Source organism: Neomonachus schauinslandi, chromosome 7 (assembly GCF_002201575.2).
Source record: "Neomonachus schauinslandi chromosome 7, ASM220157v2, whole genome shotgun sequence".
Taxonomy (NCBI): domain Eukaryota; kingdom Metazoa; phylum Chordata; class Mammalia; order Carnivora; family Phocidae; genus Neomonachus; species Neomonachus schauinslandi.
The window spans coordinates 84146051-84170215 of record NC_058409.1 but is presented as its reverse complement, the minus strand read 5'-3'; the positions used below and the strand labels follow the sequence as shown (position 1 = coordinate 84170215).

The window sequence follows — 24165 nt, the reverse complement described above, 5'->3', positions numbered from 1 at the left end:
AAAGTTTCCATCTTCTAAATCATGGGTTGTCCTAATAGCTGTGTCTGTTAGAATCCTTCAATGCTCCAAAGTTGTTAATCTGAGGAAGTAGTTTAGTAAATCCTTTTACTCTACTTCAATTTCTTCGAAGTATCACATGAAATGGAGACGATAAAGGGCTCATGAATGAAGGGAAAAAAAAGTTAGTCTTGTTCCCTTCACCCTTGATTCATGTTTTACAAAGTTCACGGTACAAGTTCCACTGATACATGCAATCACTTAGTTCTTGTGTGCAAGGCGATAAAGAACTTACAGGTGACCAAAATGGCACTGCCTGTGAATCTGTACTTGTTTCAAAATTAAAGTTACAAAACCGGCCACCTTTTTCCCAGGAAGAGAGTATGGATGCCACTCCAAGAGATTTGAGGGCTACTTCAGTATGAGTACCATGAATACTAGAGGAAAAAAATTAAACAAATACATGATCACAAAAGCCTTTCATTTTCCTCTCTTGTTTACTCTTACTGTCCTCAAAGCTTTACCTTGATTAATGACACAATGAGATGAATAGATATTGCTTCTGGGAATGCCCAGGTTTTAGGGTACCGTGAACTTTGTAAAACATGAATCAAGCGTGAAGGGAACAAGACTAACTTTTTTTCCCCTTCATTCATGAGCCCTTTATCGTCTCCATTTCATGTGATACTTCGAAGAAATTGAAGTAGAGGAAAAGGATTTACTAAACTACTTCCTCAGATTAACATCTGAGGGGAGTAGTTCTTATGGGGAGAGAAAGAAAATATGGCAAAAATCAACAATTATTGAATATAGGACAATATACTAGCATCCATGCTGGTATCTCAACATTTCAGTATATATGAAAATTCTCATAACCAAGAATTTGGGTTAAAACATACTTCATCAGCCTTACAGCACTGCTCTGCAGCTCCATCTGACACTTGGTTCCCATCCACATTTTCTTCCCGCCTGTCTTCTGCGGAAGATGTTTCCACAACAGAGGTGGAGAAGAGAAGACAGCAAGGGCAAACCAGAGCTTTACTTTCCCAATGAATGAGTCAGGAACCCACCAAATGTCTTCCTGTCTCTTATTCCAATTCAACCAAAGATTTTTGACATAAACCAATATTTTCTAAACCAGCCCTTTGTCCTTTGGGATTCTAAGCATTTACATGTCATTTCTGAGTGTTTCTTCTCCTAGATATTCATACAGCTAGTCCCTTTCAAAGTTTCAACTATGAAAACAAACAACCACTCACAAATTTTACTGACAATTTTTTTTAACCAGCAAGAAAGGATGAAATGAAGTCCAAAAACATCTCTTGTGTGACCACTGCTAAAGCATGCCAACTTACTTTCCTAAAAAGTAGATATTTACTTGGAAGTTTCATTTCATAAAATTTTAATAATCCTTAGTTCAAATAAATGTTATGACTATAAGAATTTGATTTAAGAGAAAATTCCAAACCTTATCAATCAAAAGATTCCTTACATTCTGGAGTAACTTAAATCATTGCCTACACCAAATAGGAAATCTAGAATATAGGGTTTCTAGTAGCAACTGCCATTTAAATTATTAAATTATTCTTCAATTAAACTGTCTTTGTTAGTTTGCTCTGGCTTTAAATTCTAACAGATTGTTTCAAAATGTCATTCTACTTCTACTCAATTGAAAACCGCATGCCATTATTCTCTTCTTCATTATATGAGATTCTAAAATTTCCTTGTGCCAGACAATACATAAACAACTGGTGATATTAGAAAAAAAAAGTCCCTTGTCCTAAAAGAGGTATCATTTGATTTCAAAATTTATATTATTTCTGTCCTCAGCATACTTTACTTTCAGAAGTATACATATTTCACATATGTGTTCCCATAGAATTTGAGAAAGGAAGAATGTGCTCTAAAAGAATATGTTGTGTTTTTGTGGTTTTATAAAGGGAAACTCCTTCAAGGAAAACAGTAGTAGTGCATTGCTGTGACAAACCCTCTCTGGGATGCAGGGACTACCATGAATGCTGGTGTTAGATGCTGCCATTTCTATCATGAACTCTCACCTGCTGCACTTCTTACTCATTGGAGACAAGCCTGAATAACTTTGCCCCCTTGGCTCACCTACGAGTATATGGCAAACAGAAGCAATATGAAAACCTAATCCTTCCTTCTTGTTCAAACAGAGACTTCTTTTTTTTTTTTTTGTAGTTTTTAATTTTATTATGTTATGTTAGTCACCATACAATACATCATTAGTTTTTGATGTAGTGATCCACGATCCATTGTTTTCGTATAACACCCAGTGCTCCATGCAGTACGTGCCCTCCTTAATACCCACCACCGGGCTAACCAATCCCCCCTCCCCCCTCCCCTCTAAAACCCTGTCTGTTTCTCAGAGTCCATAGTCTCTCATGGTTCATCTCTCCCTCCAATTCCCCCTGCCCATTTTTCCCTTCCTTCTCCTAATGTCCTCCATGTTATTCCTTATGTTCCACAAATAAGTGAAACCATATGATAATTGACTTTCTCTGCTTGACTTATTTCACTTAGCATAATCCCCTCCAGTCCCATCCATGTTGATGTAAAAGTTGGGTATTCATCTTTTCTGATGGCTGAGTAATATTCCATTGTATATATGGACCACATCTTCTTTATCCATTCATCTGTTGAAGGGCATCTCGGCTCTTTCCACAGTTTGGCTATTGCGGACATTGCTGCTATGAACATTGGGGTGCATATGGCCCTTCTTTTCACTACATCTGTGTCTTTGGGGTAAATACCCAGTAGTGCAATTGCTGGGTCATAGGGTAGCTCTATTTTTAAATTTCTGAGGAACCTCCACACTGTTTTCCAAAGTGGCTGTACCAACTTGCATTCCCACCAACAGTGTAAGAGGGTTCCCCTTTCTCCACAACCTCTCCAACATTTGTTGTTTCTTTCCCTGTCCAAACAGAGACTTCTTAAATGAGCAGGCTCAGTCCTAGAAACAACAGCATTTGTCAGTTGCACTTCACTGAAGCAAACCCAACATTTGAAAATCAAGTTAGAAGCTGATGACTCCTTTCACAAATACAGCCATTTGTGTTTCATTTAGGTATTTTTTTAAACAGCAAGCATTTTTAGTAAATTAAACTGTGATTGGAGATTCTATACCTGTACACATATATAGCTGAAAACATGACTGGTATACAAAGTATACCAGGTTGACCTGCCAGCTCTAAAGGTTTCTCCTTACCACACTTCTCCCCACAACCACATCCAGCCTGAGATCCAGTCGCTTTCAAAGAGTCACGCAGTTTCCATCAGAAAACAACCCATTTGGCTGTACGCTCATATTCAGGATTTAAGTGAGTTAGCTGCACACAGCATTTCTCTGGCCTCTTTGTCCTGTGAATCAGGGCTCCTGGCTTCTCCAGGTCACAGATCCCTTAGAGATGGTGTTATATAATGAAATAAACTTACTGTTTTCTTTAACACTTTGAGAGCATAAGGCTTCTGGGTCCCCTTCTGTTTGCATCTGTACACAATGGATGTAGCACCCCTTGAGGGGGAAAAAGACAAAAAGAAAATGTTATGCTCTGGACCTGAAATCAAGGGGAAAGCTTGAAAATAAGTCTTGCAGTTACCCTCATAACTGACAAATGTTTATAAGTTCTACTATAGGACCAGCCCAATTATATTTTTTTTTCTCACAACTGAATACAGTTTGCTCAGAAAAGTTCTAGGTTTTCCAGTCTGTTCTTTTCCTCCTGGTCCATTCCTATACAAGTAACATGCCCAGGGCTGCTCCATTCAGTAGGCTCTAGAATAACCTGCGTCCTCAGGTGAACACAGCTTTTGGACGACATCCACCAAATTTCAGAGTCCCTGAACTTTCCTAAAGGTATGTGTCTGGAGTAAAATTAGCCGTACGGCTTCAGGGAGAGGGTTTAAGTTCAGCATGGGGCTGTAAGGGTCAGGACAGTGAGCACTACTTGGCAAAGGAACGGGGGACCCTGTAAATTTACACCAATTCATTTGGTGCCCTGGCATTCTCCCAGTGCCAACATGAGCCCCACAGAGATTCTGGCTCTTTCATCTTGGTGAACACTGCTACCATTTATTTACATATGCCCTATCAAAAATAATTATGTGAGATATGCAGGAGAAAATATTATAGAAATGGTTAAAGACATATAGAGGAAAAGTAGATCTATCTTTCTATAAAAAAACTCAAAGAAGTACAGAATGTTTTTTACCTGTAAAGGGGAATGGCAAGAAGGGGCTCAGTAACTGTCTTCATACATGTGTGAGGTTACTAAAAGGAGAACATTAAAAAGCAGATAGTGTGGTCCTGATGTTCCTTCTCCTCACACAACAGCAGGACAATGAAATAGAGACAGAAGCCTATAGACCAAGCAGGCTTAAGTTACAACCTCAGAAAGAGAACTTTAGATAAATCTTAAAATAAGATCAGTTGAAGTAAATCTGTCACACTTTGAAAATTAGGCCAAAGGACTCTTATGACACATTCAATCCTGTGGTTCTGAAATTCTAAGTAAGCACAAAAGAATTCTAAAAATCAAACATATTCCTAGCTGCCTATTCACAATCCATTTTTAACAGAGCCAGGAGAAGGCAGGGACTGGTGGTGGTTGTGCTAATAGAGAAGAAAAATTTCAATGCATTTTTAAAAACTTTGGTAAGACATAACATATACACAAAGAAATAAAGAGTTTTAGAAATGGAATAAATGGAGGTAAATACAAAATTCAACTTTATTTTAGTTGCCCCAAAGATAACTATCTAGAACTATCTAGAACAAAACTATTGACAATGAATTGTGTTTATAACATATGTAAAAGTAAAATGTATGATAATAGCACAAAGAATGGGGGGAGAAATTGGGAAAATAATGTTGGATTCTTATACTACATGTTAAATATTATGAGATTATTTAACAGTAGACTGATTAATTAAAGATGTATACTGTATAACCTAGGGCAATGAATAAAATAATTTGAAAAAGCAATAATAAAAAAATCAATAATGAAGCTAAAATGGAATAATCAAAAATGAAATGTGAGGGAGGAAGAAACAAAAGACTAAAAAATAAAATAGCTAAAAGTATGGTGGATTTTAATCCGATCACAGTAGTAATTACATTAAATATAAACTTTTATAAACACATTAATTAAAAATAGAGATCATCAGATTGGGTTGAAAAATCAAGATCAAATTATATGCTGTATACAATAAGCCCATTTAAATATAAAGGCTAAAAATAAAATTACAGAAAAGAGATACTATGCAAATTCTAATGAAAAGAAAGCAGAAAAAGCTATATCAATAACATGTCAACCAGACTTCAGAATGAGTATAAAAATGGACATTACTTAATTATGAAGGGGTCACTTTCCCAGAATGACATAGCACATGTAAATGTGTATGCACCTAACAATAGTGCTTCAAAGTCCATGAACCAAAACTGACAGAACTGATAGGAGAAAAAGACAAATCTACAAATACAACTGGAAACTTCAACACACCCTCCCAGTGATTGACAGAACAAGTAGACAAATTGTTACCAAGTACAGAAGACATGAATATTATTAACTAAGCTAACCTAATTGACATTAAGAGAAAACCACAAAAAAATAGCAGAATACACACTTTCTTCTAAGTTAGAAGATTCACATCCAGTCTTAATATAAAGCTACAGTAATCAAGAGAGCGGTATTGGAGAAAGAATAAACATGAAAAAGAATGGAATGAAAAAAAGAATCCAGAAATGGTCCTAAATATATAGGGCCTGTTGGCAAAAAGGCAATTCAGTGGAGAAAGGACAGTCTTTCCAACTATAATAGTGCTGGAACAACGGGATACCCATAGGCAAAAAACAAACAAATAAGTAAAACAAAACAAAAACCTTTATCCAAACTCACACTGTACCAAAAAATTCTCAAAATGGATCACATGTATAAATATAAAACCTAGAATTCTAAAATTTGACCAAAAAAATGGAAGATGATTTTGTGACCTTCGGTTAGGCAATGATTTCTTATATACAAACCAAAAGCACAATGAAAGAACAAATAAATAAACTGGACTTAATCTAAATTAAGAATGTCTGCTCTTTGAAAGCCATGACAGGGAGAAAATTCTTACAAATCGCATATCTGATAAAGCACTTGTATCTAAAATTACAAAGAAACTCAAAACCCAACAATAAAAAATAACGGATTTAAAAAATGGACCAAAGATTTGAACATATACTTTACCAAAGAAAATGTATCGATGGCAAAAAGCACAGAGAAAGATACTCAACATCATTAGTCATTAGGGAAATGAAACTAAAACCACCATGAGATACAACTCCATACTTAGTGGAATGCCTTAAAGAAAAGAGAGAGAGAGAGAATCGTGGACTAGCAAGGATGTAGAACAACACTCAATAAACTTTGGAGGGAATGCAAAATGGTACAACCACTTTGGAAAACAGCTTGGCAGTTTCTTATAAAATTAAGAATACCATACAATCCATCGATCTCACTCTTAGGTATTTGCCCAAGGTATGGGCTATGTTCATGACCCAGCAATTGCACTACTAGGTATTTACCCCAAAGATACAGAAGTAGTGAAAAGAAGGAGCACATGCATCCTAATGTTCATAGCTGCAATGTCCACAATAGCCAAACTGTGGGAGGAGCTGAGATGCCCTTCAACAGATGAATGAATAAAGAAGATGTGGTGCACATATACAATGGAATATTACTCAGCCATCAGAAAGAATGAATACCCACCATTTTCATGGACATGGATGGAACTGGAGGGGATTATGCTAAGTGAAATAAGTCAAGCAGAGAAAGACAATTATCATATGGTTTCACTCATATGTGGAACATAAGGAATAGCATGGAGGACCACAGGGGAAAGGAGGGAAAACTGAATGGGAAGAAATCAGAGAGGGAGACAAACCATGAGAGACTCTGGGCTCCGGGAACCAAACTGAAGGCTATAGAAGGGAAGAGGGGGGGATGGGGTAACTGGGTGATGGGTATTAAGGAGGGTATGTCTTGTGATGAGCACTGGGTGTTATACTCAACTAATGAATCGTTGAACACTACATCAAAAACTACTGATGTACTATATGCTGGCTAACTGAACATAATAATAATAATAAAAAAGAAAGCTATGTTCACTCACAAACTTGAAAAACAAATCTTTACAGCAGTTTCTTAGTAATCATCAAACACTGCAAACAACTCCAACATCCCTCAACTGAGAAATGAATTAACAATCTGTGACACATCCATATAGGGGAATACTACCCAGATAAAAAGGAATGAACTAGGGTACACACAACAACTTGGATGGTTCTCTAATATTCCAAGTTCAAAAGACTGTGTTACTCCATTTTTAGAATATTCTTGCAAAGACAAGATTATAGGGACAGAAAATAGATCAGTGCTCAGGGGTGACGGAGGGACTGAATACAAATGAGTATGGGAGAATTTTTTGGCATGACGAAACTTGTACATTTTGCTTGTGGTGGTGCTTACACAATAATATACATTTGTTAAAATAGGTAGAAATATATAATAAAATTTGCTGTATGTAATTATACCTTGATAAAAATACAGTGAAAAACCTTTCCAAGAAAACCATATTGTTCAAAGGTAAGATTAAAAAAAATTACCAAAATGTAGCCTGTAACATCCAACTTAGTCTATTTTTATTTAATGATAACTGATGACATTTAAAAAATAAAAAAAGGAAAAGAAGAAAAGAAATACAAGGGATTTGCAAACACTGAAGAAAACTAAAGATCTAATTTCCACTTTTATAACAATTGAAAAATTAATATACTCAAAAATTCATGTAAAAGAAATACATTAAATATCCTCTATTCCTTAATTTCCTTATCACATTAAATTACCTATCAATAATTTCAGTATATACATAATTGTCTTAGCAAAAGCCTTCCAAAAATTTTTAACAAAATACATTCTTGGAATGGCTGGGTGGCTCAGCCAGTTAAGCGTCTGCCTTCGGCTCAGATCATGATCCCGGAGTCCTGGGATCCAGCCCCGCATCGGGCTCTCTGCTCAGTGGGGAGCCTGCTTCTCCTCTCCCTCTGCTTGCCGCTCTGCCTACTTGTGCTCTCTTTCTCTAGCAAATAGATAAAATCTTAAAAAAAAAACACACAACAAAATATATTCTTAACTGATCAACCTCAGGATAACCTTATGCTAGAAATAACTTAAATTTAAAAAAATTTTTTTTATATTTTTGTATATGAGGAATCCATTAAGAGAGTCCAATTTTATTTTGCTAAGTAATGGACTTGTTAATATGAACAGATGTTTTAATTTTTTCCACTTTTATTGAGTTATAAATGACATGTAACATTGTATAAATTTAAGGCATACAATGTAATGATTTGATATATGTACATATTGCAAAATAATTACTACAGTAAGATTAGTTAACACATCCATCACCTCACATAGTTACAAATGTAGGAATAACTTTTTAGAGGATGAAAAGATTAAAAGAACAAAACGGGGAACTTTCCAGAATGCTCGGTGAGACGTGAAGGAGCGGCAGCTGCCCGAGCTGCGTCCAGCAACGCGCTTGTTCCCGCTCCCCCACACCGGCCTCGGCCCTCTCACTGGCTGTAGAAAATGGTGAAAGAAACCACTTACTATGATGTTTTGGGGGTCAAACCCAATGCCACCCAAGAGGAATTGAAAAAGGCCTACAGGAAACTGGCCTTGAAGTACCACCCTGATAAGAATCCAAATGAAGGAGAGAACTTTAAACAGATTTCTCAAGCTTAGGAAGTACTCTCTAATGCAAAGAAAAGGGAATTATATGACAAAGGAGGAGAACAGGCAATTAAAGAAGGTGGAGCTGGTGGTGGTTTTGGCTTCCCCATGGACATCTTTGATATGTTTCTTGGAGGAGGAGGAAGGATGCAGAGAGAAAGGAGAGGTAAAAATGTTGTGCATCCAGCTCTCAGTAACCTTAGAAGATTTATATAATAGTGCAACAAGAAAACTAGCTCTGCAAAAGAATGTGATTTGTGATAAATGTGAAGGCCGAGGTAGTAAGAAAGGAGCAGTCGAATGTTGTCCCAGTTGCCAAGGTACTGGAATGCAAATAAGAATTCATCGGATAGGACCTGGAATGGTTCAGCAAATTCAATCTGTGTGCATGGAGTGCCAGGGCCATGGGGAACGGATCAGTCCCAAAGATAGATGTAAAAGCTGCAATGGGAGGAAGATAGTTGGAGAAGAAGATTCTAGAAGTTCATATTGACAAAGGCATGAAGGATGGCCAGAAGATAACATTCCATGGTGAAGGAGACCAAGAACCAGGACTGGAACCAGTCCATTGTTTTAGATCAGAAGGACCACGCTGTTTTTACTCGGCGAGGAGAAGACCTTTTCATGTGTATGGACGTACAGCTGGTTAAAGCACTGTGCGGCTTTCAAAAGCCAGTATCTACTCTTGACAACCGAACCATCGTCATCACCTCTCACCCAGGTCAAATTGTCAAGCATGGAGATATCAAGTGTGTGCTAAATGAAGGCATGCCAATTTATTGTAGACCATATGAGAAGGGTCGCCTAATCATCGAATTTAAGGTAAACTTTCCTGAGAATGGCTTTCTCTCTCCTGATAAACTCTCTTTGCTGGAAAAACTCCTACCTGAGAGGAAAGAAGTAGAAGAGACTGATGAAATGGACCAGGTAGAACTGGTGGACTTTGATCCAAATCAGGAAAGACGGCGCCATTACAATGGGGAAGCCTATGAGGATGATGAACATCGTCCCAGGGGTGGTGTTCAGTGTCAGACCTCTTAATGGGGCCAGTGAGTAACACTGCTGGCATTTTATATGCAGTAGTGAATGAGTGAAGGACTATAATCATAGCTCACTACTTGCTATTGTTTTTGTTTTAATATTGAATTATAGTAGTGTTTTAAAAGTTAAATGAATAAACTCAAAAATAAAAGCTCTGACTTTGCCCTGTATGTATGATGACTTCAATGTGCAAGATAAAGTTTAATACTTGTAAAAACTACTTAAAAAAAAAAAAATCTCCCCTAGCATTTGTTAGGCCATACCTTATAATTAATTTTAGCTCTATGTATATGAAACAGCTCAGACTGAAATGCTAGGTGTATGTATTGACTTCAGTGTATGACCCTTAGTTGTTAAGCTATGAAGTTAAAACTTGTATTTAATTGGCAATCAGACAAAGAATTTGTAGAGAAGTGTTGGTCTATAGTTAAGTGGGATTCATTGTGATACCTCTGCATTTATTGCCTCAACTGTTACTTGAAGATGGCATGCTATGTAATTTGTCCTGTGGTATCATTGATAGAAAGGATACCTCTCTAAAGAAGGGGTTTATCATATGCTGCTGCTTGAGGGCTTGCACTTATAGAACTGCATTCCCTTCTGCTGTGCCATCTTTTTTTTTTTTAATATATATATATATATATATATATATCAGTCCTGGTTACACTTTTTTTCCTTCTCTTTGGACCATGATAAGCTTCAGAGTAGTGACTTTGGGAGCAGGTCACTTAGAGTGAAGAGACATTTACATGGAGAAGTTAATTTGCATGTATAAGATAGGAAAGTGTTGTTTAGGTATGTTACAGGCTTACTTTAAACCATTTAACTTATGCTCTGAAGTAACTGTAATTTAATGTTGGTAGTATAGCAAATTATGATGAATAGCTTTAATTTTATGTTTAAAAGTCATGTTCACAAGCTTAAATCTGGGTATCAGCATTAAGCAAATGAAATGTATGAATGTCTCCTTAATATACTGATTACAAAGCAAAAAAAAAAAAAAAAAAGAACAAAGCAGCCGAAATAAATTTACATGAAAATAACATTTCAGTAATTTCTCTAAAATATAACCAATTTTCTGTGCTGAAACTAAATGATTAGCTTAAAGAAACCATGTTCAGAGGGCACGTACTGCATGGAGCACTGGGTGTTATACACAAACAATGAATCATGGAACACTACATCAAAAACTAATGATGTACATCTGAAACTAATGATGTAATGTATGGGGATTAACATAACAATAAAAAATTAAAAAAAAAACTAATGATGTAATGTATCGTGACTAACATAACATAATAATAAAAAAATAAAAAATAAAAATAAAAGTGTATTTTTAAAACTAAAAAAGAAACCATGTTCAGTATGTTTATATAAAAATAAAAATTATTTTACACATTAATGGTAAATTTTTAATACACAAAGAACATTTGTTATAATACTATATCCACATTTCAAAATAGATTATATACAGAGAGAATCACCATGAAATTTCCTGAGATACAAAGAAAGCAAGGAGATTATAGTGGAGGATGTTATATTCATGGAGTTATTCAACTGGAAAAAAATAAGCTTCACTTACATCTATTCATTTACAATATATTCTTTAACAAAAAAGGCCAAGAAATAAATTATTCTTTTTTTTTTAAAGATTTTATTTATTTATTTGGGACAGAGAGAATGAGAGAGAGAGAGCACATGAGAGGGGGGAGGGTCAGAGGGAGAAGCAGACTCCCTGCCGAGCAGGGAGCCCGATGCGGGACTCGATCCAGGGACTCCAGGATCATGACCTGAGCCGAAGGCAGTCGCTTAACCAACTGAGCCACCCAGGCGCCCGAAATAAATTATTCTAGTTAGAATTTTTTCTGCTATGATTTTGTTAAGAAAGAAAGTCAATATCCTTTTGGAGTCTGAGCTTGATTTCTACTTTCACATTAGTTTTCTTTAACAGAATTTTTAGAAAAGATTATTTATTGATTGATTGATTGATTATTTTTTTGAGGGACAGACAATGCCTGAGCATGAGTCGGGGGTGGGGGAAGGAGAAGGAGAGAAAGAATCTCCAGCAGACTCCCCACTGATCGCAGAGCCCCACTCGGGCTTGATCTCATGATCCTGAAATCATGACCTCAGGCGAAATCAAGAGCCAAAGGCTTAATCAACTGAGCCACCCAGCCACCCCTAAAGACTGTATTTTTAAGTAATCTCCACACCCAATGTGGGGCTCAAAGTCACAACCTTGAGATCAAGAGTTGCACGCTCCACCGACTGAGCCAGTCAGGAGCCCCTTTAACAGAAATTTTGGAAAAAAATTATTTTTTAGCTCTAGCCTTGTCTAATACGGTTGGTTATTAAGAAAAAGTGTAAAGGCAAAAAGTTGAAAATGTAGACTACCATGTTTCATTGCAGATAAAGATGAGAAAGTATTCAAACCTATAATGTGCCATAAAATCATGTACATTACATAAAATCATGTACATTATGTGTACATGATAATCATAATGCTATGTATTTGCTATTATACAGACACACACTATATATTATTATTATTATATATCATAGACACACACATTATTGCCCCTGTAAAGCTGTTAAGCACTTGATATTGGTATCCAGGGGTGCGTCAAACTTATGGATGTGGGGAAAAGCTCCAAATACAATATTTATGTATTTGTCTGAGAACACTTCAACTATGGAGTCCCTTGCTACTAATTTAGGAGTACTTAGTGCAGAAAAGGGGGCTTTTTATCCTGTAATTCATCTTTACGTGCTCCTCATGTCCAACATTTAAGGAACAACTATCAACTGGATTCACATTAATGTTTTAGGGAATTAGGATGAAATGCATAATGTTAAGACAATTTATAATCACGGGCATTCTCCCAGTAAGAAGGCTAAACATCAGTGATTGGATTTCTGGGGGAGAACTTAGTGGGACATTTGTGATTTGGGAGTTGAAGCGACAGAGCTTGGCTTCCCTTGCCAGCAAACCTACAACTTGCTCTTTGGAAATGCAAGAGAATTCAGATATAGAATCTCTTAAAACATAGAAGTTTGGGGCGCCTGGGTGGCTCAGTTGGTTATGCGACTGCTTTCGGCTCAGGTCATGATCCTGGAGTCCCGGGATCGAGTCCCGCATCGGGCTCCCTGCTCGGCAGGGAGTCTGCTTCTCCCTCTGACCCTCCCCCCTCTTATGTGCTCTCTCTCTCTCATTCTCTCTGTCTCAAATAAATAAATAAAATCTTTAAAAAAAAAAAAAAAACATAGAAGTTTGGAGGGACTGTTGACTACTCTGTTGTCTGGCTCCGGATGTGTCTCTGTAATGATACGCTTCACAGCCATGGAAAATTGTCTCTGCTAAGTGTATTAAGCCTCATAAGTTATGAAAGAGTTTCATTGTTGTTGTTTTTTTTTTTTAAATGGGAAGGGTCTTGAAATGGAACCAAAGAATCTTGTTATCTTTCTCTAACATTGAAGGTGCTTGGTTAAGGCTAGAGTTATGTCAAAATATTAATCATTTTTAAACATTTCAATGCATTTATTTCTTTTTTGTTTGTTTTTGCACCCAATTTTAAAAATTTTTTATTTTCAATATGTGTATGTGCTTGCAGGAAAGATCCTCCTAATGCTCATTATGGAAAGATTTAAGAACAATGCTGTGATTTATAAGAACTGTCAATGATATGCTGAAAACATAATGCGCGCAACTCTATATGTCATTGTATTTCTTCTACGTGATTGACTTGCTATTATTTAACAAGCCTATTCTTTTCAATGATTTTTTTAGATTAGATGAATTGTTAAAGAAGACTGGTCATAACCTCAAAATTGATTCTTCTTGGGGATGAAAGTAGAGTCATATTCAGGAACAGGAGCCTGAAAAAAAATCAAAGTCTCTAAATGTTTAATGTCAGCACACATTTTGCCCCATTCCAGTGAGTTTTTCATTGTTTCATTCTCCCTCCCTGTCAGCTGCAACTCCTCAGTGCTCTTCAAGACAAAGTGTTTTAAGATGTTCTTTGGTCACCAAAGACAAAAATCAAATCTAAATCTTAAACCAACAACAAACAGGAAAAACTGCTGAAATGATTTAATTACTGATTTGGCATTTTCAATCTACAACTTGAAGAACAGCTAACCTTTAGAATTAGAAAGTTGTTATTAGACCTGGAGGTTTTCCAAGTCAGTTAAATTTTACAGTCCTAAAGTATATCTCAAAAACTTCAGGCCAAGGAATGACAGTAAACCCCTGATTTTAAGAAGTGCTCAAGGCCCAAGGTTTTAATAAGGTTGGGTTCAGAATTTCAGCCTATCCATAACGACACTCTCTCTTCCTGCTTGCTGAATCCTGCAGAGGGCAAGAGCAAGCACTCCACCTCAGTCATCAGGGTCATAACCCAGCTTCCTACGTGGGGCCTTATATGGACTTTTGTAACTCTGACAGTTTTATTTGTTGTTTCGCCCTGATTTCAGCTTGCTCTATACCCACTCTTTTATGTCTAATTCCTGACCAATATACTCCCTTCTTCGAAATCTACACTGGCAAGTGCTTAACTCTTCAAACCATGAACCTCTCTACTTGGTGAGCCTCCAGTTTCTCACAGCCCTGCTCCCCTAGTTAACAATTTCTTTCAGTTGCCTGATAGCACCTAGCTGTGACTTTGTTCCTAGTCCTGGATGTCTGCAATGACTGGCTTAAATATGACTCCTTTTGTTTCAAAAATTTAACAAAGTCCCTGCCCTAAGAGAAAATAAAAGCTTAAGAAGCTTTGGAATCCAAATGGTGAATTTTAGTACAATAAAGCAAACAAAAAACAGCTTCAAATTATCAGGTTGCCTTATATATTTGTTCTCAATCAGAAAGTAATGTAACAGTAAATACTGTGGACATAAAGGTTCTTAACACTCTTATCAGTCCTTCCCTTTGTTTGCTTTAAAATATTTACTGCCTCATATGTTAGCCATTGGGATCAATTAACCACATGCCTTACGAAGACTTTGATTATTTTTCTTTTCTCTGAATTTCCAACCATTTCATGCCACCATACATTCTGAGGACAACTATGGCTCTTTTTTTCACCTTTCTCCTCCATTCCCAGACCCCATTCCCTTCTATTCCATATCATCTACTATAATATATCTACTATATTTATATGTTTCCATCTAACCCAACCTTTGTACCTTCACTTAAGCTTAATAATATCAACATGCAATAAGTACTATTGTTTTTGTATACTATTGGCCATATGTATTTTTTTTCAGTTTATTGAAATATAATTAACATATAACATTGTGTAATTTTAAGGTGTACAATGTGTTGATCTGATACACTTGCATATTGTGAAATGATTACCACACTAGGGTTAGTTTAACACTTCCATCACCTCACATAATTACTATTTCTCTTCTGTGGCGAGAATATTTAAGATTTACTATCTTTGCAACTTTCAAGCATATAATATTGTTAAATATAATCACCATGCAGTACATTAGGTCCTCAGAATTCACTCATCTTATAACTGGAAGGTTGTACCCTTTGGCCAATATCTCTCCATTTCCCCCGTGCTCCAGCCTCTGGAAACCACCACTCTACTCTGTTCTAGAAGTTTAGCTTTTTTTAGATTCCACTTATCAGTGATATATACAGTATGTGTCTTTCTCTGACTTATTTCACTTCGCATAATGCCCATAAGGTCCATCTATGTTGTTGCAAATGGCAGGATGTCCTTCTCTCTCATGGCTAAATAAATAAGTAAATAAATAAATAAACATCTTCTTTATCCATTCATCTATTGATGGGCACTTAGGTTATTTCCATATCTTGGCGATTGTGAATAATGCTGCAGTGAACAGGGGAGTGCAGATTATTTCTTCAAGATCCTGATTTTGTTTCCCTTGTATATACACCTAGAAGTGGGATTGCTGGACCATATGGTAATTCTATTTTTAACTTTTCAAGGAACCTCATACTATTTTCCACAGTTGCTACACCAATTTACATTCCCCCCAACAGTGCACAAGGGTTCCTCTTCCTCCACATCCTTGCCAACACTTATCTTTTACCTTCCTGATGATAGCAATTCTAACAGGTGTGAGGTGATGTCACATCGTGGTTTTGATTTGCATTTTCCGGGTGATTAGTGATGTTGAGCATCTTTTCATGTACCTGTTAGCCACCTGGATGTCTTCTTTGGAAAGATGTCTATTCGGTTCCTTTGTTCATTTTTAAATTGGATTCTTTGTTTTTGCCTTTTAATTCAAGTAGTTAGTTCATTTACAATAAATGTTATTATGATATGGATGGGTTTAAGTCATTCATATTGCTATCTGTTTCATTTGTTCTTTGTTATTTTTTTCTATACCTTCCCTTTTTCTTTTGGATTTAGTATTTTAGTATACCCAGTATTATATTTTGTACTTCTCTTGGCCTTTAGGGTATACCTCATTGTTTTATTTTTTTAATGGTTGCTCTCAGGATTCCCGTATATAATCCTTAACTTATGGTCTGCTCATAAGTCTGCTTAATACTATAAAATATAAAAATCTCAACAAAATAACTCCATTTACCACCTTCCCTTCCTTCTCTATCTTTTGGGCTACTGCTGTGATACATTTTATTTCCACAGTGATTTTACTTTGCTTCAAATGGTTAGCTGTTTTAAAAGATATTAAAGAGAAGAATGAAAAAGAGTCTTTTACATTACCTACATGCTCCTATTTCCAATGGTCTTCACTTCTTCCTAAAACTCTGAATTTCCATCTGGCATTATTTTTCTTGAGTAAGCCCAAAGAACTTTCTTTAGCATTACTTGTGGTTGGTGTGTGCTGACAATAGATTTGCCCAGCGTTCATTTATTTTAAAGTGCGTTTATTTTACTGTCATTTTTGAGAAATTTTTTTTTCACTAGATGTAGAATTCTGGGCTGACAGGTTTTGTTTTGTTTTGTTTTAGGACTTTAAAAGTGTTCCACTATTTTCTTTTTTTTTTTTTTAAGATTTTATTTATTTTGAGGGAGAGGGAGAGAGAGAGCACATGCAAGTGCGGGGAGGGGCAGAGGCCGAGGGAGAGAATCTCAAGCAGACTCCACACTGAGCACAGAGCCCAGTGCAGGGCTCGGATCTCAGGACTCTGAGATCAGGACCTGAGCCAAAATCAAGAGTCAGACGCTTAACCGACTGAGCCACTCAGGCACCCCAGGCTCCACTATCTTCTAACTTCCATTTTTTTCTGATGAGGTTTTAGCCATAATTCATATCATTGTTCTCTGTATATATCATGTCATCTTTGGTTGCTTTCAAGGTTTTATCTTTACCTTTGGTTTTTGGCTTTTGGCTATGTGCCTAGGTTTTGTTTTCATTTATTATGCTTGCTGCTCAATAAGCTTCCTGAATCTGCAATGTTCTTTACCAAATTTGGAAAATGTTCACCCGTTGTTTCTCTAAACTTTTTTTTGCCCAGTTCTTTCTCTCCTCTCCCTCTGGGACATATATTGCATGTATAGTAGCCTTCTTGGTATTTTCCCACAAATTAGAGAGCTCTGTTCCTTTTTACCAATTGTTTTTCTATTCTTCAAATTGGATCATTTCGATTGATTTGTCCTCAAGTTCATTGACCCTTTCTTCTATAGCCTCTAATCCAGTCTTAAGCCTATGAATTTTTAATTTGATATAATGTACTTTTCAATTCTAAAATTTCCATTAGGCTCTATTTTATAGTTTCCATTTCTGTGCTGAGATGATCTGTATGCTTACTCGTTATACACCTATTTTATTTCATGTTCCTAAATGTTTGTACCATAGTTGTTTTATACTCCTCATCTGCTTATTCCAACATATGGGTCATCTCCAAAGTCTGTGTTATTGATTGCTTTTTCCCTCTTGATTACAAATCCATATTCCTACTTCTTTAAATGTCTAGTTTTTTTTAATTATTATTCTGTGATAGACATTTTTAAATGATAAACACAAACAGAGAGTTTGGATTATATTATCTTCTTTTTCTAAGATGTATTTACTTATTTATTTGAGAGAGAGAGAGAGAGCACATGAATGGGGGCAGGGGCAGAGGGAGAGGGAAAGAGAGAATCTCAAGCAGATTCTGTGCCAAGCATGGAGCCCAATGTGGGGCTCTATTGCATGACCCAAAAATCATGACCTAAGCCAAAATCAAGAGTCGAATGCTTAACCAACTGAACCATTCAGGTGACCCTATATTATCTTCTTTTTAAGAAGAGTTGCCTTTTTCAGTGACAGGCAGTTGAACTGTGGACAAATCTTTTTGATTCTGTCCAGTTTGGTTTTATTTGTTGTCAGAGCAAACCTATTTGATTTTTGTTCTTGGTCCAGTGTCATGGTCCTTGCTCTAGGGGTGTGGTCTATATCCCAAGGTGTCACCTTGTTGAGATTTCAAGCAAATATCTAAGGTGCTCAGTGAAGTCTCTCCATGTTGGCTTGGCCAGAGATCCAATGTCTTCTAATAGTACATGCCTATCTTTCCTCTGACAGCTCTGTTGCTCCTGCTTACTCACATTATTATGAGAGTAAGAAACCAAAGTCCTATACAGCCCACTGTTTAGTGCCTAAAAACAATTGTGCCATGCATTATGTCCAGGTAATTTACGGAAGTGTAAGTGTAGTTCCTCTTACTCCATCATTGCCAGAGCAGAACTCCTCCCTCACAGTCTTAATTTTTACCTATTTATCAAGTTGAATCAGACATTATTGTTGCAAAAAAGAAAAACAATACATTTATTCTTTATGCATTTATTAATAGTGCATTACAAATGTTGACAAAACTTGTGATCAAAGGACATGTGAATGATAAATCTATAAGAGAAGAATTAAAAAATTCCCTTTGGCATTCCAGGCAGCTTTTAAACATCAATAGCTTCTGTTATTGTTTCTGAAGAAGAAAGGAATTTTGAGGCATGAGATATAATTTTATTACGTCAAAACACCGTGGCCAAGATTTTTTTCCTGTTGAATAGATGATCAAACAGACATATTTTAGGACAAAATAACTAACCCATTTTAGATCACAGGCCTTGAGACTGCTCTAAAGGATTCATGTGGCTAGGAGCTGTACCAGATGGTCACTACAGACAAGAAAGATATTCCATCTCTCCCAGCTGTGACTTAGTCTTGTCACTGGCATTTAGCAACATCTAGCATTTAACATTATGAAACTGTAAGGATTAGATATCAATACGATCATTCCTTCAACAAGCGCCTTAGCAGGGGCAAGGCTGGGAACTTATTTAACACATAGATGTTTGACCTGCACGGGGTTAAAAAATGGTGAATGTCTTGCCAACATATAAATATTGAGGGATTTCATAAAAAAAATTCAGATTTCCAGCTTGTCTTGAATCTGGCAACACTAATTTTTATATTGTGTCTAGTAGTAGTTGATATGACCTAAGTAGCAAATGATTTTTAGAGGACCCGTAGTCCCCTTAACAGCTTTATGCATTTACACCACTGCCCAGATCCTGTGGCATACACATTTGCCTCCCCTGACCTAATGAACATTCAGGAAATAGGAATAGCTGGTAACCAAAGCAGATGAATGTTTAAAGGCTCCTTTCCAGAGATGTAGGTGGGATTATCAATTCCTAGAACATATTCTATTTCTCTGCTTTAAAATTCAGTTTAGTGGTTTAAAGTCCATGATTATTATTCCATTTCACTGAATCAAAGACACTACCGATTTTAAGAGGCATTATTATGCTATGATCACTAAAAAAAAAAAAGAAATAAAAAGAAAAGCTGCTTTTGTTTAACTATGACAGCCCACGGATTGAAGAAGGCATCTTGATGGCAGAGGTGTTGAAATGCGGAAAACTGTGCATTTTAATATCAGTCAAAAATGGTAATATCATATATGAATAGCACACACATGAATAGAAGGCTTTCCAGTTTACAGATCAATTCCAGTCTCTTCATGATTTCCATCCTCACTGCCATTGTCTCTTAAAGAGGCTCTAGGCCTCTAGTCTCAATCCCTTCAGTCCTGTTCCTGTCTACTACCAGGACAATCTCTCTAGAATAGAAATCTGCCTGTCTGTCCGCTACACTCACTATCCCTGTGACAGTGAGAAGGACCCAGTTTTCTCAGCGTGTCATGTGAGGTCGTTTGGCATCTTGTCCTTTTCTTTTCTGGTCTCACCTCCTCTTGCCCTCCCTTTTGTATTTAGCAAAACCAAATTCACAGAGTCTTTGTTTCAGTCACCTCCTCCAATCTTCTGGCTAACCAGATTTTAGTCATTCTTTAACTCAGCACAATCATCACCTCAATGGGATACCTTCCATAGCACACATACTACATCTTTTCATTCCATTCTCGAGTCATTTGAAGCTAGCGTGGTCCACTTCTCTACCTAATATTTGCCTTGTGGTTTATTTGCATGCATGCCTGTCTAGACCAGAGCTTGCAAATGGCCATCTCATCAGTGGATTCCAGCCTTCACAGATACACTTTGCCTGCAAAATGTTTAGACCATTTTTGTAATTAGATGTCCACCTTAAAAATACGGATATTTCACATGTTAAGAAAACCAAGCCTAGATACAAGGGACTAGCATTCCTGGAGAACCACAACCAGCTGAAGCTGGCAGAAGCTGCCCCATCGAGATTAGACATGCTTTCTACAGTGTGTCAGGAAACCCATCAGTCCCCCTGGTTTATAATATGTCCTTTCCCTCATTTATAATACAGGCCCGGCCTCAGTAAGCATCAGAGTTTGCAACTTTGGATATAAACTGGGTGCTCCTTGAATTAAGCAAGTATCTTATTGATCTGTGTTCCCTGGGACCCAGCATAAAGCCTGGTATATATAGTTGGAATTCAAGAAATATTTCATGTATTAAATTGACTAGCCTGATACGATAATCACAACAGTCCACCAAAGAGGCAAGGTAGGTATTATGACTTACAGTTGATAAAGAAATATAGTTTGGGAAGTTAATGTCTTGCTTAAAAAACATAATTAATATGAAGTAAAGCTAAGACTGAACCCAAAGCTCTGCTCCATGTCTCAGGATTTAGCATTAAGACACACAGTCTTTTGTGCCTACCTATCTGGAAAGGTCATGAAACCTCAACATCTTTTTCAGTGAATAAATTAATCACTACGTCCTCTATATCCCTACCTTCGCAGAACTTACTGCGCATTGCTGTGTATTATAGTTAACAGTGTGCATGTGTCCCCCTAATGTGACTTGAGGATGAAGGCCTGTGACCAGCCAGTACCTCTCATACAGTAGACCTGCAACACTGGCTGGAGCATTTAAAGGAACTGAATGAATACCTCTCTATTCTTTGTTATTTCTGTCGTAACAATGCCTTAAATCCCACACGAAAGGAGAGAAGGGAAGAAAGGAAGAAGGGGAAAAAAAGCAGGAAAGAAAGAATGAAGAATATTGTTAGAAAAGAAGAAAAACTAAAATTCAGTCAAGAATCCACTTATACATAATACTGAACCCCATCTCTATCAACAGTATTTGTCATGATAAAATAGATAAATTCATTCTGTTTCTAATGCATTTAGGATTTAAAAGTTTTGCTTACATTATTGTCCTACTTACCCTTTCAGATATTTGTATCTGTTTCCACCAGGTCACTGCCACCTCTCTCTTTGTTAACGGTACCATGTGTTTCATTAATGCTGGACGATTTGTTTCATTAGTGACATTTCATGACAATTTGTCAGTCTTACAATGAGAAGTGACACTGCTCAGACAGTGGTGTCTGAGTTGAATTGACTCTAATGGGTAGCAGAGGTTTGTATTTATACAGTTTGTTGGGGGGTTCCTCCCCTTAAAAAACTTATGTCTTCTTCCCTCTTCTACTTAGGTAATAAAGTTCATATTGGAAAAAAATAACTATTATTCACAGTTATGTTAAGGCAATCAACCCTAAAAGAGTCTTATGATCCATAAACAGTATTCAATGAACCTCACCTACTCGTCCCAGTAAACAGGAACCGTATTTGGGGTTTTACTATCTGACAACTTCTGGGCCTGGCACAGGGATACTGCCCAGCCATGTGGGTCATAGGAATTATGAATTCAGATAGCCACAGAGTTTGCCAACTTTAAGTCTAAATATGGAAAGTTGATCACCCTTTTTCCAGCTATTACTTAGTAAGACATTTCGTGTCATAAATAACATACTTCCTCCTAATATATTTACTAAATTAATATACTTACATAAAGCAATCATTACTATTTATATTTATCTTCTTGCCATAAATGAAAAGCTAGGGTTTGAAGGGATTAAGTCACTTGTGTAAACTGAATCAAGTGCTTCAGTTCTCTCTGCATGTTGTACAAATCTGCCCTTCTTTCTTAGCAACCTACCTTCATAGACTCTACTAAAAGATACCCTTTCAATACTTTTTATGCTTTTTTCAATATATTACTCTACTGGTTTTAATATTCTAGATTCTGGGTTTATTTGAAAACAAATGTAATTTTGCATTCAGACAATACAGGGCATCTTGTTTAGATATTAAGGATTTCAAAGGGGCGACAGCAAAGCATTAAACCAAGTATAGAGCTTCCTGAGTGCAGGAACCCACGTGACTATACAGCTCACCTGCCCATGAAGCTGGCCCTGATCAGAGGGAAATCACTTGGCCTCCTTGACCCTCAGATTGCTCATCTACAAAAATGACCTAATCACACCTGCCTTATCCCTCTCATGGTCATTGTAAGGATCACAATGTGATAATAAGTTCAAATGCTTTGTAGAACCCAAAACACTTGAAAATACATTAAGTTTGTTTTACGAAGTTACTGACTGATGCACATGGTTCTTTTGCATTTATTTAACAAGTATTATAAAACACTTTTTACAGGCCCAAGCTTGAAACAAATGAGTACTGTTCATTCTCCTATGAAAACCCAAATTCTTTCTTAAAACATGCTTTACCACAATTTTACATCAATTGTGTACTCTGGGAAGTTAACAATAAAATACCCCCCTGAAATAAGAGTCTACTAAATAGATCTACCTAAGCGCAAATGGATGCCTTAAAACTAACCTAAACTGTTTCAAATTACTATGTAGTTAACTCTGAAACTTTACATTCATTTTCTGGCACATCCAGGCCCTGCCTCAGCCTGCCCGCAGCTTTATAAGCATCCCTAGTTTCTGGGTGTAAGTCCTCCTAGCATGTTAACTTAACAAATGCATTAATAAGCTCTATTTATTCATTCTTGCTGATATCAGAATTTATAAAGAGGGAAGGCTGACGTTTCCTCAATTCTAAGTTCTTGTCTCTTTTTGGCAGAATTTCCTATCCTGTGGAAGAGGTTTTTGTTTTTGTTGTTGTTGTTATTTCAATGTCTCTTCTGTAACTTTCCTGCATTTTGCTTCTGGGGCCAAAGCAAAGGAAACAAACCTAAACTAGCTAGAAATTTCAAAATGAATTCCTGTATGTTTTTGATCCTCAAAACACAAAACATATCAGGATCCAACTACAAAATGACTCAATTTGTAGTGTGGAAATAAATATCTTCACTTTTTGTTCTGGTCTTTGTTCTCATTCAGCCTTCCAGGGAACATTTAAATAGCTTTGAAATAGGTTAGAATATTACTATTCCTATTCCTAAAAATGTAATGTTAATTAAAATTATGGATTCCTTGCTCCTAGTGATTTACCAATGCCAGTAAAGCACTGAGACACCACAGGCTCTGAACCCTTTTTTCTTTGAATAATATAGGCATAATCTAACCTAAGAAAACTATTTTCTTCTTCTACTTTAAAACAAGTAATTTAAACAAATAACGGAATTCTCGGGTTGAACATGACACTATCTATGGCTGTAGAGGAACCTTCGCTGTGCATCTTCACGCTTTTATCTCATTATCCATTTAAAGCTACAGGTGTACAGAGCTGGAGGAAGATCAATCACTTAACTTCTATCAGAGGCTCAGGGTTAAAAGAAAAAGCCACCTCAGTGTCCTAATCTTCAAAGAAAAAGTGAAGGAAAAGGAGTTACAACTGAGAGGGTGTTTTCAAATGTCAGAACAGGACTCCTGGGCAAATGTCTGGGGGGGTGAGACTAAATGGCTGGGAACCCCGAAGTGGGACAGTGGCAATCAACAAAGTACCCTGAACTGAAACCACAGAAAAGGAACAGAGCAGATGGCTTATCTTCTCTGGGGGACTGGAGACATCTCCTGCCCTGTTCCTATGAAGTGGAAATGGCCAAAGGAGGTGGGGGAAAAGAATTAAGAGTATTAGGCCACATGCCAGGGCACTGATGTGATTACGAATGATTGGAAATCCCTTAGGGGAATGTCAATTTCCTCTTTA

The 24165-nt window shown here is 36.8% G+C and overlaps 1 protein-coding gene and 1 pseudogene across 1 annotated transcript in view; one reads left to right on the top strand and one right to left on the bottom strand.

The window, feature by feature from the left end:
• The window catches only part of CAMK4 (calcium/calmodulin dependent protein kinase IV), a 201352-nt gene that overhangs the window by 95125 nt on the left and 82062 nt on the right, over nt 1-24165 (bottom strand). Inside the window, exon 2 of the mRNA XM_021698985.1 lies at nt 3454-3532. Within this exon, the coding sequence (XP_021554660.1) occupies nt 3454-3532 (79 nt within the window). The remainder of the gene's footprint in view (nt 1-3453; nt 3533-24165) is intronic.
• On the top strand, nt 8658-9842 carry LOC110588639 (annotated as a pseudogene).